We start from the raw sequence: 19,870 nt of genomic DNA, 5'->3' as shown, positions 1-19,870 counted from the left end.
ACTCTCCATTCAGGGACAGGTGGGCTGAGCCAGGTAGTGCTCACTGGGTGGACTCCCAGGGTAGCCCCCTTAAAGTGATCTGGCCTGATGCCAGGCCTGGCACCCCATCTCACTTCACTCCAGTGACCCAGGCCCCAATCATGCCACTCTGAAACACTGTCAGGCAGCCAAAGGTTCCATCATATAGGAAACCTGTCCCATTAATGAGCCCATCCCCCTGCAAAGAGGCAAATTTAGAGACCAAATTTACCTATTGCGTACTGACCCCTACTTGAGGCCACCTTGGGCAAACACTCCACTCCACGCTGAGTGCAAAAAGGAGACTCCCCCCACTCCAAAACCAAAAGCCTCTTTTTTCTGTGAAGAATCTCCTTCAGCTATTAGCAATATAGTGGCTATGACACACAGATGAGCAGTTCTCATTCCACTCCACAGAAGGCAGCGATCTCCCTCTCGGTCTCTCTCTCTCATGCACACACCCACCCTAATTCATTATAAACAAACACACAGCATTTTCCTCTCTGGATCTCAAAGCATTTTGCAAAGAGAGATCAATATAACCAACCCTGTTTTACTGCCGGGGAAACAGAGGCACAATAGCAAGTCAGTGCAGGAGTCTGGAATAGGACCCAGGTGTTGCGATTCCCAGTGCCTTGCTCGAATCGCTAGAAATTAACTCCCCCCCAGCAAGCTGGGAAAGACCCCTGCTGACTCCCAGTCTTTGCACTTGGCCCATTAGGGCTAAAAACCAGTCACTTTTCTCTAAGAACGTGGGAATTTCCCTGGGGCTCCATCCATATTCCCTTTTCCTTGCATGCTCATCATCCTCCCCAGAGATAGCTGCATCCCAGTGGTAGCGTGTCATCAGAGCAGCAAGCTGGCACCGAGATAATCCATTGTACAAACATGCCAGAAACAAAGCAAGCCCCAGCACTGTGAATGTGAACTGTGCCCTGGTGGAGGCTGTGCAGATAGACTTAATAGGCCAAAGATGGACTCTCCAGAGCAGAGCTGAGACCACTAGACAGGGGAGCAAGGAGAAATGCACCCCACTGCCTGTTGTTGTACAGTGTAGTCAGCCTGAAACTGCAGACAACTAACCCAATGCATCCCTCTCCAGGAAGCATGAACTGTCCAGAGTCTTCTCATGTAGGGGTGTTGCCTCTCAAACATAATGATAGCAGTTTTGAAGAAGACGTTGGCTGTTTCACAGCATCTGATGAAGTGAGCTTGGTCTCGTGAAAGCTTATGCTATAGAATCGTAGAAAATGAGGGTTGGAAGGGAGCTCAGGAGGTCACATCTAGTCCAAGCCCCTGCTCAAAGCAGGACCAGCCCCAACTAGATCATCCCAGCCAAGGCTTCGTCTATCTGGATCTTAAAAACTTCCAAGGATGGAGAGTCCACAGTCTTGCTGGGTAACCTGTACCAGTGTTTTACTACCCTTCTAGTTATACACAGAACTATAAATAGTCTATAAGGTGCAAATCTACCCTGCCTTCTGCCTGACTCCAGACTAACACAGTTAGCTACCTCTCTCTGTCTCACTGGGGGTCAATTTACCAGAACCAGTCTGCCAGTCTGTAAGTGAAACCTGAGGCTGAGTGGGCAGAGCTTTGGCTGGGAAGGTATTTAGGGCCTAAGACAAGAGAAAGCTCCTGTTTCCAAAGCTGCAAAGTGGCCAACATCCCAGCTGGATTGGGAACAAGTAGCCTGGAAGAGATGTGGACAGGAGTCCAGCCTTCCCCAGAAGCTAGTCAACCATCATGGCCCCCAACAGCATCTGCAGCAAAGGAGAAAAATGAAGGAACAAGCTGGGTCCCCAGAGTCCCTGGCTGAGTGCTGGTGCCATCATTCAGCACCAGCCCAGGTGCAGGTCTGCTGTGGGGCGAAGGCATCCTGCCTAGAGTGGGCATCTGTCTCCCACACCATGCGTGCTGGCTCCCCTGCAGCATGAGGAGAGGACAAAAAGACCACTTGCCTGCAGAGGATTCACAGTGCTACCAGTGTGTTAGCCTATTTGCCGAGTGCCCATTGCCCTGGCCTCTTGCCCCCTTCCAAAACTCAGAGAGTAAATACTTCTCCCCCTCAGCACACACACCCAGGAGGGCTGATACCACGGAGGCAGGACAGAAGTGTCACCATCCCTTCTCACAGAAGAACGACAGGATCCCCTTAGCACGTCAGGTCCCCCCAGCTCCGCTTGCACCCAGACACCTCCTTGGGTTGCAGAGACAGGCCCCACCTTGAGACCCACGTCTGTCTGCTCCACCTGCCTCCAAGCAACGTCCATCCAGCTGAACGTGCTTCCTCAGGCCTCACCCCACTCCACACTCCCTTCCCTGCTCCGCATATACAGCCCACGCCGCAACCCCCCCCAGTCCTGCAGCCCACATCCCTCTCCAGCCCACATCAGCTGCCAGTCCCCCTTCCCCCCCCAGCTTGCTCTCAGGGATTGCACAGGATAACCCTGGACCCCGAGTGCTCTGTTCTTGAAACAGGAGTGTTAGCTCAACAAACACCTGGTGCTGAAGAGCCATAGCTGGGCCCAGGGCTGCCGGGCTCTTAGGCTGGAGTGCGAATACCTCAAATGCCCCAAGGGGGTGGGATCAGGAATGACAAACATTCCAGTCTAAAAGGGCATTTTCAGACTTGGCATCATGTGGCCTGGCCAGAAGCCAGAGCAGTGGAGGTAGGAGGACTGTGGGGTCCAGCGAGTGAAGATCGGGAGGGCAAAGACACACCTGGATGTGAGGAGGAGCTTGGAAATAAGGGGCATTGGGAGAGTTCTTTGCATGAGGATACTACGGCTGGGATTGCAGCATCTGGTAAAGTAAGCTACAGCCCATCATAGCTTCTGTTATATATAAATATATATGCTTTGGTTAGTCTACAAGGTGCAAATCTACCCTGTCTTCCAATAGTTGGGGGCTCCGGAGCCAGGCTTGGAGGGCAGGGGAACCTCTTGCCAGCGCTCCTACCACCTGCACATATTTTCCCCAACTTCCTTTGTTGTTCGAAGAAGAACACCAGCTGCTATAGCAACTGCAGGCCTGCATCTCTCCTGCCACTGGGAAGATCGGGAAACCCCCACTCTGCTGGGTTTCAGCAGGTGTCAGCTGCCAGCCGGACTGACATCATGCCCAGCGATGCACACCCGCACTGGGCAGGTGCCACCTCCCAGAAGAGATGTTCTCTATCCATTTCCCTGCACTGTTCAGCCCTTCTCAGTCTCTCGCTCCCCTCCCTGTATTGGCCTAATGGAGCAGACACCGTCTCGGACAGCACAGATCCCCTTGCCCTTCTCCAACCTGTTCCAAGGGGCAGCAACATGTCAAGCCAAGCAAACTCCAGCCCACACTTTCCCAAACTCGGGCTTCTCCCCAGCGTACCGCTGCCCCTTAATCTGACCCACAACCCCCCTGCTGGGAAGTCCTGGTGCTCTCCAAGTGCTGTCAATGGAGTTTGATGCTGAAAGTGCCTCTCTAAGAACCTGGGCTTAAATCTCTGGGTCCCTTACTGTGTTGGTCAACCACAGCCCCCTCTATCCTTGTGCCAGGCTCCCCTCTCCATAGCCTAAGTCCAGAGAGTGCCAGTCCTGCCAGCAGAGCTGGGTGTTTTGGACACATGCACAAACCTGCATCACAGGTTAAAACTGAGACCGAAGTTGCTTTGTGTCAGCTCAGCGAGATCCAAGCTGAGTGGCTAAGAACAGAAGTGGAGCGAGTGGCCTCCCACAACGTGCTGCTCCACAGAAAGCAAGAAAGGAAGAAAGAAAGCCGGAGCAAGGAGAGAGAGGGAGCACACGCCCCAGTGCCCCGTGTCAACCCCCCATGACCAGCCCCTGCCCAGTGGCCCGTGGCTCTGGCTGGCCTGGAGTTGCCATGGAGGCGAGAGTGAGGGTGTCAGCTATGAAGAGGAGGCTTTTGTTCCTAGAGACTCTCTCCTCTGAGCTCACGGCTCTTTTCTCTTCGGTCTCTGACTCATGTAAGACAACCCCCACCCTCTCCTTTGCTGTGCTTTCTTTGCAGCCTGGTGATGGGGAACTAGCCCCAAACTGAGCCAGTTTGGTGGGGAGGAATGGGGGCTAGAGAAGGGAAAGGGGCAAGGCTGGAAGGGCTCTGACAGCTGGCATGTGGTTGCAACAGGGGAAGGTGGAGGCTTCAGAAAGGGCGAGGAGCTGGTGGAATGGTGGGAACTAGAAGGAGAGGTTTGGGAGTGGCAAAGGTCAATGGATGGTAGGCAAAGGCAAGGTGCCAGGGCATGATGAGGGTCTGTGGGGACTGGGTGAGAGCAAGAGGCTGAAGATAAGGGGTTGTCAGGGTGGAAGATCAGGGGAAGGAGGGGCTGAGGCTGAGGGGTTGTGGGGCTGGGAGGAAGGTAAGGGAGAGGGGAGCAGTGGGGAAGAGAGGGGCTATGGCAGTGCCCTGGTTAGCAGAGGGATGTAAGGCAGTAGGGCAGGAAGGAGAGGGACAAAACTGTCCCCTTCTACAGTTCATTCATCTCCTTTTCCATCCTGATGCACAGGGCTCCTTTCTGCCTGGCTGCCCAAGCCTTCCTTTCTTCCCCCACCCTCCCCTCCCCAATCTTTGTGTCAGGCAAGCTGGAAAAGAAAGGGCCTCACCCCAGGCCAGTGCACTCCACAACTCAGCAGGGGTCACAGGGGTGCCTTGCACTGACTGGGGAGGGGAGGATGGAAAAGTGCTGGGGGAACCCACACGAAGCCCCTGGCAGATGCCCACAGCAAGGGCTGGGACTGCAACTGGAGCTAGCTAGGGCCACATTGTGGGGGTCTATTCTCTCCAAGCCTGTTGTTCCCACATGGCTGCAGTGCCTACTATATCCCACTAGCTCCTCTGCAGTATCCCCAGTATATTGCCTGTTGCAGTCTATTCTGATCCCTGCAACACCCACCCACACACAGAGCTTCAGCCTACATCACCTTGTAGCCCCAGGCCAGAACCTGCTGGCCCAGCACTCAGCAGGGACCCTCCAATAAGTGCAAGGAGAAGGGTCTCCAAACCTGATTGGTTTCACCCTGAAAATATCCCACTCCATACACATGCACACACAAACTCAGCCTCTTTTCCAGATCCCTGAACTCCAAAAGCCATCCCCAAAGCCCAGACATGCTCCCAACTCCATCTCAGACCCTAGCATCCTTCCACTAGCATCCACATGAGCCTGCGAGGGAGTGGAGAAGTTATGGAAATGTCCTGGACCCACCGGTCAGACACTTGGAAGGAGTGGAGAGGCAGGGCAGGGTTCCTGGCACTAAATCAGATTGGGATGTTGCCAGGAAGATACGGTGACTGTACAGACCAACACAGTAAGGGGCCCAAAGATTCAGGCCCAGATCCTTACAGAGGCACTTTCAGCATCAAACTCCATTTGATTTCATAAGCTGGGCCCTTGCGTCCACGCGTGGACCCTGGGTCCCACGTATATGCACCTGCACTAGTGAGGTTAAAGAGCAACCCCCTCAAGCCCCTGAACACCTTCCATCTCCAGGGGCAAGGGACATAAATCCCTCTCCCCAAGCACACAACATAAACAGCATCTCCAGCCCATGGCAGCTGGCAGCTAAAGCCCAATAGAAGGCCCTGCCTGCAGGCTGGATGGGGAGATCAATACATCCAGCTGAATTAATGAACAAGGGGGAGGAGGACCACAAGCCAGGAGATCAGCTCCACCATCTATCAGCTGTAAAGAAACCAGCCCTGCCCCCTGCAGCCAAGGACACTTGCTCCCACCAAGGGGCTGGAGGGCAAGACGGGAAGAAACAAAATAATTTCAGAACCGCTAACATGAGCTGTGCTGAGAGTGGGGCAGGTAGGGCACAGGCTTCAGGCCAACTTCTGCTCTGCCCTGAGACCTCAGCTTGCCAAGTACATGGTGGGTGCTGAGCTGCTCTGAGAACCCAGCCCCAGCACAAGTCCCGCTGTCCCACAAAACTCAACCAAATCAAACCAAGAGATGCAGCATTATCTTCACTGTCCATGACCTGGGCATGGGCATCCTCCTGGGAGGAATAGGGAATCAGCCAGACATTTCAAGGTTCCTCAACATCCTTCTCAGACTCTCTTCAGTTGTGCTCTTGCAGGGAGATGGGCAAAGTGTTGTGTTTGTGCTAGGGGAGTTGAGGGCTGGGGCAGCAAGGGGGGGCTTGCAGATAGTTATTTGGGGCATGGGCAGACATGGAAAGCAGAAAAGTGCTTTGCCTTATTCTTCACTTTGGTCCTTGTGCATCACCCTTTACGCATGCAGAAGACCTGGGCAGGATGTCTAAGCACCTGAACACCCCCCCACTGACAGCAGCTCCTGCCCTCAGCCTCCTACATCCCTCCACCATCCACACTGCACTGATGGGGGTTGGAGCCACACATCAGAAGGGATTTGTGCTGGCACTGGGCCAGGGAAGTTGGCTCAGCCCTACTTCCCATGAACAAAGAATGGCACCTCCTTTCCAGGAGCCTGACACATGCCTTTAAACAAAGGCAGATGCTGATGGGGTGCAGGGAGTAACTCAGCCCCACGTCCCAATGCTATGTGACACATGGCACCAGGTGTTGGACCTGGGGACCCTCCTTCCTCCCTGCTAGCTCGGCTCATTAAAGTGACCATCTGGGCCCCTACGTCCTAAGCTGCTTTCCGGACACGGGATCCTAATCCTGTCTCTCCCCAAGGCCCTCTCCCAATTACTCCGGAGGGAGAGTGAGATCCAAATGCTGAGAGGAACAGCCATCATGCCCAAGATCAAAGTGACACCTGCCAGTACCGAGCTCCAGCCTTCTCTTCCTGAAACATTTGGGGTGAGGGAAGTAGGGGAGGGAGGTCCCTCGCCTGCACAATCTCTGCCTTGCCAGCATTTGGCAGTGTCATGAAATGGGAGGCCAGCAAAGACAGCAAAGCTGGAAAATTTGCATGGTGCTAATAAGCCACTGCATTATTAATAAGCAAGCTCACCCAGATGCTGCCTTTAATTGCCTGGAGCTGGCCAGAATCCATGGGGAAAATCAAGGGGATTTATCTATTAAAAATCACATTAGGAGAGTGGACAATGTGGCAAGTCTGAGCAGGGGAGAGGGGCGGAGACTCAGCCAGAGGGAGCAAGACAGGACACAGCTTTGTGATGATACCAGCTGGTCTGTGGGACGGGAGTTGGTGGCTGAAATTATCCCAGCTAGCCCTGGCTCCAGGCTTACAGGCTCCGTAGTTCAACCCTCCTCACTCCACCCTGGCCTGGCCCTGCTTTTGGGTGTTAAAGCATAAGCTGGGAGCTATAGAGTTAAGAGAGCGATCACAACTGCAATCTGAGCACCATTGGTAAACTGCTGCCCCAAAGACAGCCCAGACCCTGCTTCCCTCAGTTTAGCCCAGCTAGTAGAAAGACATAGGAGTGAATGTGATTATTAAAGCTTAGTGCTTGCCCAGCAGTTGAGCATTGCTCGACACTTCACAGATGGATCAGCTTTATATGCGCAGGAGAAACTGAGGCACAGAGCAGGGACAGGACTTGTCCAAGCAGAGAGCTGTCCTTTGGACAGCTGGTGGTCTGATCACTGTCTCAGGTGGGTGCTGCACAGTCTTCCCAGCTTGCAAAAAAGAGAATGCCCTATGCTTGCCTCCATCACCGGGTGCTCAGAGGCCTTCTAATAACATGGCCCAAGTTCTAGCATCAGGAAGGGACCAAGGAGCTTCCAGTAACCAGTAATTATGGAGCAGACAGGCAAGTCTATCACCACGGAGCTGCTAGTTCAAATCCAGCCTTGGTCAGTAGTGAATGAATGAATGTGATTACCGGCTACCTAAGCAACTTAACTCCTTGATTAATAGGATGCAAAACTAACCTGACAGCATTAAGTGGAGAGAGCCATATGGGAGAACTGGTAGAGATACTATTCTCTCATCATAAGAATGCAAATATGAGTGGGGTTGCCATAGTGGGCTGAAAGAGAAAGATGTAAAAATCTGCTAAAGACAGCGATAAAAGTTAAGTCTCAAGCCCATCCCTGCATCAACTGATCAGATGACACAGAGAGGAGCCCTTGATGAGCAAATGCATCTATGAAATGCTTTGTCACAAGAATAGCCTATGCTCTAGCCAGAGGAACCTGACCCATCCTGAGCTCCCAGAATTTCCCAGAGAAAATGGAGGTATCCTACCAAGCATTTCTAGAAGGTCCCACAAGGCAGTCCATTGCCTGGGAAATGCCAAGTGATAATACACAATGCCTTTTGTCAACCTGACCTGTCACGGTGAGGATGTGCAGCACGAGCAAAAGCCAAGTATGTAGGAACTTCACGGTGACAATGCTGCCAACTGCCAAAAACTTCTGCTGGCAGATCTTTCTTGTGTAGACATGGTCTTACTCCTAGGTGACATCCACAGAGCTGAGATGAAAAAGAGTGACCCCCATCCAATAGAGCTTGGCTCCCTTGAGGGAAATGATTGTATCAGTAACTCCAGGTGGCTGATCCATGAGAAAGAGGGGAGAGGTTGTTACAAATGGCAGATGCTAATTAAAAGGCCACTTAGCCAGCTGTAAGAGAGTACTAAAAGGCTGACTGCTCCTGGAAAAGAAAGCAAGTGAGAAGTGAACCAGCTTGGGGTAGGGGAGGTGACCCGAGTCAAACTCAGAGCCAACAAACTGAAACATGCATGAACTACAGCAGCTCCCCTGGAGTGAAGAGGGAACTGGAAGAGCATGCAGCCAAAGGCATACCTGGACGTTGGGGTTGCGCTGAGGACAGAAAAGTAATTAACTTCTAGTTAGAGAACATGCCCAGGGTTACCTGGTAGGAGCAGTATTTAGCATATTTATTACTAAGCTGGGAAAAATAATGAGTAGTAAGGAAGTAAATGCAGTAGGCCACGCACAGTTCTGTTCAAGAAGTGAAATGCAAGAGATGGACTTAGAGCAAGGACAAAACCACACTTAGTGAGTGGCAGGACTGTGGGGGAAATCCAGAGGAAAGGAACCCACAAGGAAGGGCCTACTCTAGGGGCACCGATACACATGCTCCGGGGAGGGGGTGGGGGGGCGCTTTAATTAGAGCAGCTCTGAGAGTCGCTCTAATTAAAGCGCCCACTGCATCATGTGTATTCAGCACCCCGTGGTTCAAAATGTCAGCAGGAGCACTTTAACTAAAGCTCATTTGACAAGCTTTAGTTAAAGTGCCCCCACCGCCATTTTGAAAAGGGGGGGGCACCGAATACGCATGACGCGGAGGCTGCTGGAGTGCACTAATTAGCATGCTCCAGGTTACTCGCAGCAGACTCGATTAATCGAGTCTGCTCCAAAACATGCTAATTAGCATGCATCGGAGCACACCTCTGACACGTGTATAGGTGCCCTAAGTGACCTAAGTGTGCAGCCTGTTGATGCTGGAAGAACGGCAACCGCACCCCGCAACCCCTCCTGCAGCTAGTCCCAGAGACGGCAGCTCAGTGCACATAGCAATCGAAGAGGAGGCCCAAACAGCAGGCAGCAAACAAAGCCATACCATAGGGTGAGTTCAATGACGACAAAATCTGACCCCCACCAAAACACACACAGACCTAGCAGCATGAGTAGGCTGGTGCCTTGCTTGCCTCAGTTGCTGATTAGGAAGGCACCAGAACAGCAGTAGCAGGAACAGGAGGAGGCAAAGCAGCATGGGAATCGGAGCAAACACACTGCACAACAGAGACCAGCCAGGGCTGAGCAAAGCATTTTCCCACCACTAAAAGCAGGTGGGAGTTCCCAAAGAGCTAGAAACAGCATGTAAATCTCCAAATGCCTACACTAAGTTCCTCCTGGAAGCCCTTTTCCCATCGCTCAGGGGACTGCAGTGCTGGCACGACAGGGGTCCATCCCCCTTGGCTGTGATGTTGCCGGAGCAAGAGTTCCCTTCTCTCCACCAACCCCATACACACTCGCTGCCGGATTTCTCTGCAGCACTGATGACCATTCCCAGACTCACATGCATATGGCACTCGGGTCTGGGGGGCGCTCTCTGGACACATGCAGTTACAGCCTTGCAGGCAGCTCTAGCCTGTAGCAGACATGCTGTCACAGCAAGGCTTACCTCTCCGCAGAGTCTCGCAGTGCTAGACAAACACATATTAACCACATCCCCCAGAAAGGGGCTTATCTTTCTGTTATAGGTGGGGAACCTGGGATGCAGAAAGGGGAAGGGACTTGCCAAAGGTCATGCAGGGAATCACTGGCAGTCAGAAACAGTCCCAGAGCTTTGGCTCCCAGCTTTCAACTCACATACCCAGTCTAAACCAGTAGACCGCAGTAGACCCAAGTAGAAAACACTGTTGGGGAGGTTGACTCAGAAGTTGAGCAGGTCTCTCCGCAGTGCGCAGGGTCAAGAGGAGGCCTTGGGAGATGGCACCCTGCTGAGACTGCCTCTGATCCCTTGGGAGCGAGCACCTCACTGGGCAGATCTGCACCCATCACTCACAATTCCCAGGGGTGAAGTTTCCAGCTTCCCTGTAGGATCCATGGACACCCCCTAGCCATCTCACTTGCACCCAGCCCTGCATCCAAACCCTGGCTGGGCAGAGGAAAACCAGCTCCCCAGCATTGCTCCCCACCCACTCTGGGCTCTGTCCTGCTCCCACTGGTAGACACCAGACTCACTCCAAATCCGAAGATGAGCTGGACTACATTTTCATGGTCATCTCCATCTATTTTTAGAGAGCTCGCCTAAAAACAGAGGTAAGATGGCCCAGAACCAGCCTGGGACTAGACAGACCTAGGTTCACATCTCAGGTCTGTCACAGTCTCTGAGTGACATGGGGCAATCATATAGTTTCTTCGTACCCTGATTTCCACAGCTGTAAATTGAGTGTAACAGCCTTGCCTCATAGAGGTGTGGGACAATAAATACAGTGGAGATTGTGAGGTGGTCCTAGTAATGGGGGCCAGGACAGTCCCTGCAGTAGATTGCTTTCACGTGCCCCCTCTCGTGCACAGAAATCAGAGCTGGAAAAAAACAAAAAAAATCTCATGAACCTCACCCAGATGTCAAACAGCCTAGAGAAGGCAGGGCTCCCCCATTCCAGTCTTAAACTTTCCCCAGAAGAAAACACCAAGGTTTGAAAGGTTGACACTTTTTGTTCAGAAACAGGGTTTACCTGACAAGTGGCTTCCTTCATCCAATCAGAAATGTATAATTGCACTAAAAAAAAAAAAAAAATTCAGGAGGGATTTTTGTACAATCAAACAAAGAGTGAAAAATGTCAGCCCAGTCAGCCATTTTTTTTCTGCCTGACTGTTTTTGAGGGATGTTAGGAAAAAAAATTGCAGCAAACATTTCTACCTTCTGGTTGGCATTTATGGCAGAAAAAGAGCCCCTTGCCCCAGTGCCACTAGCCCCTGGGGCCTCAGGCTCTGCCCTTGGCCAGAGACCTCCCCATATGCATCTTGCACCAGGAAACTTCCCATGCTCCCCCTGATTCAATGTCATCCTGCTACATCCAGCAACCCTCCTCTTACGGCCCCTTCCTCTTGTGTTTACACCCTGGTGTCCTCAACCATTCAATTGATTCACGTGGACTTGACTCACGATCTCTCGCACAGCTCAATCCCTTCAGCCCCAGAGTGTCTTTGTCACCCTGCCCTGAGCTCCTTGATAGCAGGACCCTGATGAGTCCAGAAGAGAGCCCAGAGACAGGGACTGTCCCCTTGCTCCGGAGGAACCGGGAGCCTCTTGGTGCTCATCTCTCCTCTATCCTGGTCCAGGAGAATCTGCCATACCCCACAGGCAGGTGCACACTTTGCCTCTCCCTCTTATGCCCATGGCTCTGACTTTCGGTGCTACCCTAAAAGGCACATGGCTACCTCTCAGTGGCCAATGGGGCAGGCCAGTGCATTTGTGGCAACACACGTGCTCTGGTCCCTGACCCATGTAATGTCTCTCCAGCAGCTAACAGGCAACAGTCTCAGCTAAGGTCCTGTGTGTCTTACCAATACATGCCCTTCCACGCAGTGTAGGTTGAAGTTGGTTAAGCTCCAGACCTCCTTATTTCTCACCCCTCGCAGTTGCTCCCCTCTGTACTTTAATAGCAGCACTGGCCTTTACATGGCAGAACCCCCAGATCTGCATGCATCTGTGTTCCCTGAACTCTCTCACGTCAGCTTCACTTATCCCAAAGACCAAGCAGACAGCCTGAGTGACACCAACCCCCATTACCTTTCGTTTCCCCTCTCCCACCTCAACACCCACTCTCCTTGGGGTTGCGATGAGCACTATTGTCTTATCAGCTCCCCAGATACAGCTTGTAGGGTAGGCACAAAGCAACTCAGCAGACTGAAGTTTGGCCTGTGCGAACAGGCTGAAAACTACTGTTTTATTCTCTACAGCTGCTAGCACTACAAAGGGCAGCAGGGCCAGGAATGAGGGGTGTCAGTCAAAAAGTGTGGGGGAAGCCCAGAGGTGGGATATCAGGGAGCTACAGGACAGGACTGAGGATCACTTAAGAAGAGCAGGATCAAGGTGCACTTGAGCCATGGGCAAGGAAGCAGGGGTGGGATAAGCATGAAGCCTGCAGGTCAGGACTGGCACAGCTGGAACACTGCCATAATACCAGAGGTTAGTCCTGGCAGAAATTGGTAGGGGAAGGGTAGGGGGCACAGCTCAGGCCTGGCAGATCTAATACCTCCTGCTTTCACTGGGTGCTAAAATTTACTTATAACTTCTAATATGTGGAAGGCCATGGATTTGCTGCACAATGGGCATATCTGGCAAAAAAAACAGACCATAGTATATTCAATCTCATTTACACAGGAGCCGGTTTAGTCCTGACTCTCCCCCTGACCCCGGTCAGTTTATCTGAGATCCTTCCAAGTAAGAGTCACAATCGAAGGCCTCATTTCCTTGCACATGTCTGGGCTGAGGCTGGCAGGGGCTCCAGGAGAAGACCCAGCCCTTGACTGGCCTCCCCTCCAGAACTAGCCCTAGCAGATCTCCCTCACGCCCCAGGCTGCAGCGCTCTGGCCCGCTGCTTGCAGGATCTCCTTGCCACCCAGGTACTTAAGGCACGGCTGAATCTCCTGGAACTCGCCCAGCACAGCCCCAGAACCAGGACGAAAACAGGAGGTTAAAGGATGCCACGTGTCTGAGCTACTGACACCTCCCAGCTGCACTGCAATTACAGCCCCACGCTTGCCCCCAGGCAGAGGGAGGCCTTAGATGGGATATCCCAGCACCCGCCAGGGGCACCTCAGCTGCTGTCACTAGAATCATCAGGACTCTTCCTAGTGGGGGATGACCCAGCTCCAGCAGTTACCTGCCCTCTGCGCAGGCTAGGATCCTCTGCCCCTCCCGGAAGCAGGTGCACAAGCAGGCACCCTGCTGAGCATCTAATTGCCAAGGCTCAGAGACAGCTGCTCCCAAGCAGCCCCTGACTTGCAAGCTCCAGATTGGTCCCTAACAGGCCTGCACCGATCCACCACGCTGTACATGCAAACTAAGCCTTCTGCTGCATTAATAAGGGACTCAATGCCCCAGTGTTGCGCTGACAGGGATCCCATCAGGCCACCCCTCCCCCACCTCCACCCACCCACCAGCAGGGGAGTAATGCGATAGTTTTGGATGGCTGAACATTCCCATCTGCAGCAAAGAGATACACAGCCCCCAAAAGCCAGACCAAGCCTGGGAGCCACTCTGATAACACGCAAGCTGCACAAATCACATGCAGTGTCTGCCCCACAGTGCAGCAGGAAGGACGCTGCTCCACGCTCAGCAGGCCTGGGCGAGTAGCCATCCCTGCTGAATGGCTTGGCACAGGGGCTGCCCCGTGAGCAGAGTCCAGAGCAGCAGTGATGCCAGCATGGGGCAGAGGGAGGTCACATTTCCCTTCTCCCCAGAAATGCAGCCTCAGCAGCTCTCCTCCCTGCATCCTACAAAGCACATGTCCCCTCTGCACGGCACTGTGCACCTTGCATCCTTGACACACCTTGCTTCCAACCTGCCATGCCTTCTGCGCACAGGACAGTCCACCCAGCACAGCACAGCCAGCCACTGGGGAAAGAAACTTTTCTTTCAAAGCCACAGCAGTCTCCCTACATCAGGGGAAGGTTGGCCTGCAAGCTTCTTTCCAAAAGCAAACTCAGATCCTTGGCTCCCAGGCTCAGGGCAAAAGGGAAACATGTGCCAACTAGTAGGAGGGAAACTGCAGAGTCAGGAGAGAGGGGAAGAGGAGGTGGAGATACCTAGGCCCTGCCCCTGCGAGCCTCTGAAAGACTTGGAAAAGATTTGAGATGCAGAACCTGATCCCTTCTCAGACCCAGCATAAGGGACTCACACTGGTGAAGGGTACCAGCCTGGCTGCCCTGATTTAGATCATGGGAAGCAGTAAGAGTGATCCCACCCTCCGAGAAGAAAAATCTCTGTCCCCAAAGCCCATTCACTCCCTGGCTTCCCTGCTAAGGTGCAAATCTACCCATCTTCTACTTAACTTCAGATTAACACTGCTAATTCTGTTTCTCTGCTCTCCCCAGACAAGGCAGGGTGGTAGGCCACATGGCCTGGAAGCCGTGAGCAAGAAAGGGGCAATCACAATAAAGGCTAAGTTGTTTTTCCCAGTGCTAGCTGGGCCCAGGCGTGCCACAGCCACACATCTAAGCGCACGCTGTTTAGTCCAGTGGTTCTCAAACTTTTTAGACTCAAGGCACCCTCATTAAACTCAAGGCAAAGTAGTTATGAATCGCTGGTTTTAATCTCCCTGTGCCTCATTTCCCCTTGCACACAATGGGCATAACGGCACTACAGCTAATACAATAAAGACTGCCAGGTGTTCAGATACTACAGCAATGGGGATAACAGCACTGCTGCTAATACAACAAAGACTGCCAAGTGCTCTCATACTATGGCATTGGGACCACAGGCAGAGTAACAGTTTTCCCAGCACCAGGGCACCTGTTGGGGGAAACCTGAACCAGGCAGAAGGTGGGGAGGTGCGGCAGATCAGAGCCTGCCATCCTGTCACAGGTTTCTCAGCCCAAAGGCGCTGCTGTCTCACAGTCAAAGCCTAGGGCAAATGCCACATGGAGACACAAGCAAAACCCAACCTTTGCCCCATGAAAAAAAAGTCACTCTCAAAATATTTGTTGCCAGCCAGCCTGCAGCCTGTCAATGGCTCTTCTGAGAATCCCCATCCCCTCCCAGAGCAGTGCCTGACCTCAGGTCCCTGCCAGAGGCAGCACAAAAGAAACACTCAAGGATTGCAGTGCCTTGTCCTAGTGCTGGCCAAGGCAGAAACGACCACATGTTGTAACTGGATCTTTGTGCCAAGATCCACCCAGCCCATTGCCCCTGGCAGCTCTTGTACTGCTTTGACGTTGCTCCCTAATCCCACTACTCTGTTGGTACGGTACAGCTGTACAGGGGGTGCACAGTAAGGGCTCAATGCCACCGAAAAAACACTGGGAAGAAGGATGCACCTACAGGGATTGTCCCTTCCAGCCAGGCCCTGCTCCCACTGCCAAAACCTCCACCACAAGAACCACCACGACACACAACCTACGTGTTTGCACTGTGGCCTGAACAAACTGGCAGAGCTGGCCCTGTAGCACTGAGCCAGGTATCAAGCAGCTACAGCAGCCAGCACAACCCAGGCTTGGTCCCACATCCTGCACCTTTGCCACACTATTTGTGCTGAGAGAGAGGGGAGTGAAAAGTTTAATGCAAGGCCCCCCAGCAGTCCCAGCAAGTCCTTCCAGTTAAGGCTTTGAAAGGTGGAAAAAGACAGGAGCCAGCAAGTCAGTGACTGCCCTGTCCAGCCATGTAATAATGGTCCACCTGTTCCCACCGAGCTGCTGAGACAAGGACACATCTTCACAGTCCTTGTCATGCACATGCACAGAAAAATAAGCTTAGACCAACGCTGCCCCAAAAGTTGATTCTTTTCAGAAAGGGGAGAGGGGTTTCTTTCACAGAAGCTCCTGCAAAAGGCTAAGCAGGACTCTGCAATTCCAGCCACAGTGAGGGTAGGAAGGCATCCATCTGGATCAACAGATATACTCTGAGTTTGCACTTGGGTGAGGCAGATGTAACCTATTCCAAAGCGACCACTCAAACACACTCCTCCCCTCCCTGCACTCCAAAACTCAACTCACACTAACGGCCAGAGAGCTTGCCAAAAGGTGACCACCAGCACTAAACATCCAGCTTTAAATTAACATCGCTGGCCAACGGGGACATCCCCAAAGGACAAGCTAGACTCTCCACCACACTATTTAGGTCAGGATTGGGTGTTTTTTTGAACGAAGGACACTGCCCGAGTTCTGTGTAGGATCACAGAGTGGATATTTTTGACCTGTATTTTGCAAGGTATCAGACTAGCTGGCCATAATGATCCCTTCCAGGGGCAAAATCTGGGCCCTATATATACATCCATAGAAAAACTCCCCAAGGCTTGGCAAGAACCTGAATTTCCCAGTGACGACAATTTCTGAAATTTCTATTACAACAGCCCCGACCAGACAGCCTCTTACCTGACACGGACACCCTCATGATGGCCTCCAGAGGCCTGTTGTTATCCAGGGCCCTGCTCAGCCTCAGCTCCCCAGTGCTATGGTTCAACAGGACCAAGTTCAGCTCATTGCCTTGCTCAAAACTGTAAGTAAGCCTATCAGAGACATCAGGGTCATAAGCTGGGATCCGGCCAATGACACCGCTTGGGAAGCTGCTGGACTTGTTGTTGATGTAGTTGTTGAAGATGATTTCAAAGTTCTTCAGAACTGGGCTGTTGTCATTCTTATCCAGCAGGCGGATGTGCACGGTGGCCCGGCTCACCAGAGGGGCCGAGGTAGCCTGGACCACAATGACATATTCCGACTTGGCCTCATAATCTAAATCCATCAGTGCCGTCAGTTCCCCAGAGAAGATGTCAAGCTGGAAGACCTCTGGGATGTTGCCTTCAACAATCTGGTACATTATCTGGGCATTCGTGCCCTCGTCCGGGTCACTAGCTGTGATTCGGGCCACCACCAGCCCGATGGGACTGTTCTCCTCCACAAAGATGTCAAACTCATCCCGCTCAAACACGGGGGGATTATCGTTCACATCCAAGATGGTGATCTGGATGTCAATAGGAGTCCTCATAGGTGGGAGGCCCTTATCCACAGCGTAAGCCTTGAGCATATAGACAGGGACATTCTCTCTGTCCAGCCTCCGCAGGGTCCGGACGATGCCCGAGGTGGACTCGATGATGAAATCTCCATCTCCATCATCTCCCCCCTGGAAGGTATAGAAGACCCTCCCATTGAGCCCTGAGTCCCGGTCAGTGGCAGAGACCTGTAGGACACTAGTGAAGGCTGGGACGTCTTCATACACAGAGCCCTGATAGTTATCCCGCAGGAACTGAGGTGCGTTGTCATTCACATCATTGACCAGGATCTCCAGGTAGGTGGTATCAGATTTTTGAGGAATGCCGTTGTCCCTGGCTGTGATGGCCAGGGTATAGGACACCTGATCCTCATAATCCAGCTCCATCTGAGTTGTGACTGCGCCAGTATCCAAATCTATCTTGAACTGAGGGATGCTGTCCTCCATGAAGTAGGTGATCCGGGCATTTTCCCCCGTGTCCTCATCTGTGGCACTTATGATCACCACTGTGGTGCCCACAGGTCGGTCCTCATTAATGTTGACGGTGTAGTGGGAGCTCTGGAAGACTGGCCGGTGGGTATTGGCATCAGTCACATTGATGAAGACGTGGGCTGTGTCCACACGGGTGCCATCAGAGGCGGTGATGGTCAAGAGGTACTGACGCTCCAGTTTGTAATCCAGGGGCAGAGCCAGTGTGATAAGGCCCCCTCCACTCTGGCTGGTGATGGAAAAGCGGTTGCGAGTGTTGCCATTCGAGATCTGGTAGGTGATGACACTGTTAACATCCCGGTCAATGGCGGAGACAGTCAGGACACTAGTACCCACAGCAGCATCCTCGTTCAGGCGCATGGTGTACTCCTTCTGAGTAAACTCAGGATTGTTATCGTTGACATCCAAGACAGTGATGCTGACGCTGGCTGAGGAAGTCATGGACGGGCTGCCGTGATCCCTGGCCTCCACCCCAAAGTTGTAGAAATCCACCATCTCCCGGTCCAGCTCCAAGGCCACCACAATCCAGCCCGTGTTGTTGTTGATGGCGAAGGGAAAATCAAGGCTGGTCTCCACAAGGGTGTACTCCAGCCGGGCGTTCTCCCCAGAGTCAGCGTCGATGGCTTGGATGTGAATGACCGAGTAGCCAACAGGCACGTTCTCCAGCACCGTGGACTGGAACGGGGTGCTGACAAAGATGGGAGTGTTGTCATTGACGTCTAGGACCTGGACAGTTACCAACCCACTGATGTTCGAGAGCGGCGGCCTGCCCCCATCCTGAGCTCTGATGCGGAGTGTGTACTCCTTGCTCATCTCATAGTCCAGCTGGCTGACCACGTCGATGTTCCCCGTCTGGGCGTCGATGTAGAAATGGCCCCGGGTGTTCCCGCTCATGATGCTGTAGTGCACCAAGGCGTTGTTGCTTTTGTCCCGGTCCGTCGCGGTGACCTGCAGGATGTGGGAGTTGGGGGTCACGTCCTCGGGCACCTGCACCACGTAGCGCTTCTCGCTGAACTGCGGCGAGTTGTCATTGTCATCCTCCACCGCAATGTGGATGGTGGCGGTGGTGCTGCGGGGCCCCGGCTCCTTCCCTTGGTCGTTGGCCTCCACCACCAGCTGGTAGGACTCCACGGCCTCCCTGTCCACCAGCCCCTTGGTGCGGATGACGCCGGAGCGGGGGTCGATCTCGAAGACCTCGTTGGCCCCGTCCCCGTTGAGGAGGCGGTAGAGGATGTTGGCATTGGCGCTGGCGTCGCCGTCGGTGGCCCGCACTGTCAGCACCTCGTAGCCGACCTCCAGGTTCTCCCGCACGCTCTCCTTGTACTCCCGCTGCTCAAAGACGGGGTCGTGGTCGTTGGCGTCGCTCACCGTGACGGTGAGGGTGGCCAGCGCCGTGCGCCGCGGCGTGCCGTGGTCCACGGCCGTCACCCGGAACACGTGGGTGCTCTTAGTCTCCCGGTCCAGCTCCTCGGCCGTGCTCACCAGCCCGCTCTGGGGGTCGATGGCGAAGAAGGCGCCGGAGCGGCTGTCGAAGAGCGCGTCCAGCGAGTAGGCCAGCCGCCCCGCGTCCCCCTCGTCCGGGTCGGTGGCCTGCAGCGAGATGACGGGGGTGCCGGCCGGCCGGTTCTCGGCCACCCACGCCTGGTAGGTGGGCGCCGGGAACTGCGGGCTGCTGTTGGCGTTGCGCTTGCTCCGGCCCGCGGCGGCGGCGGGCAGCCAGGGCGCCGTGCCCGCCGGCCGGCACCGCGCCACGCGCCGCCGCCCGCCCGCGGGGACCCGCCGCCCGGCCGCGTGCGCCCCGAGCCCCGCCGCACCTGCCGGGCACAGGGCCGGCGCGGCGCTGAGGGCCGGCAGCAGGAGCAGGGGCAGGGGCAGGAGCAGGAGCAGGGGCAGGAGCAGGGCGCCGCGCCCGCCCATCTCCCGCGCCCGCTCAGCGGCGGCTCCGCTTCATGCCCGCCGGGCCGCGGGGCACAGGCGCCCGCCCGCTGCCCGTGCTCCGCCGCGCTCGCCTCGCCTCGCCTCGCCTCGGCCCGGCCGGCTCCTGTGCCGCGGCGCTGCGCGGGCGGCTCCTCGCCGCCCACCTGCTCCGCGCGCCTCTTAAAGCAGCCACGGCCGCGGCGGGACCCACCCGCTCCTCCCCGGGCTCCGGGCAGCCCCGCGCACGGCTCCGCGGGGACACGCCGCCTCCCCTCCGCCCCTCCGCTTGCCCCGGCCGGGGCGACTCCAGCACCGCGGGGGGGTCCCTCAGCCGGGAGGCGGCCGGTGGGCAGCGGGGTG

The 19,870-nt window shown here is 54.4% G+C and overlaps 1 protein-coding gene across 2 annotated transcripts in view; it reads right to left on the bottom strand.

Annotated features, from left to right (window-relative positions):
• The window catches only part of CELSR2 (cadherin EGF LAG seven-pass G-type receptor 2), a 77,961-nt gene extending 58,345 nt beyond the window's left edge, over nucleotides 1-19,616 (bottom strand). For both annotated transcript variants that reach the window (XM_019492472.2, XM_059717337.1), the window contains exon 1: nucleotides 16,492-19,616. In XM_019492472.2, the coding sequence (XP_019348017.2) occupies nucleotides 16,492-19,510 (3,019 nt within the window). In that variant the 5' untranslated portion in view covers nucleotides 19,511-19,616. The remainder of the gene's footprint in view (nucleotides 1-16,491) is intronic.
• Nucleotides 19,617-19,870: the final 254 nt, after the last annotated feature.

This window comes from Alligator mississippiensis, chromosome 14 (assembly GCF_030867095.1).
Source record: "Alligator mississippiensis isolate rAllMis1 chromosome 14, rAllMis1, whole genome shotgun sequence".
NCBI lineage: Eukaryota > Metazoa > Chordata > Crocodylia > Alligatoridae > Alligator > Alligator mississippiensis.
This window is presented reverse-complemented; position numbering and strand designations above follow the sequence as displayed.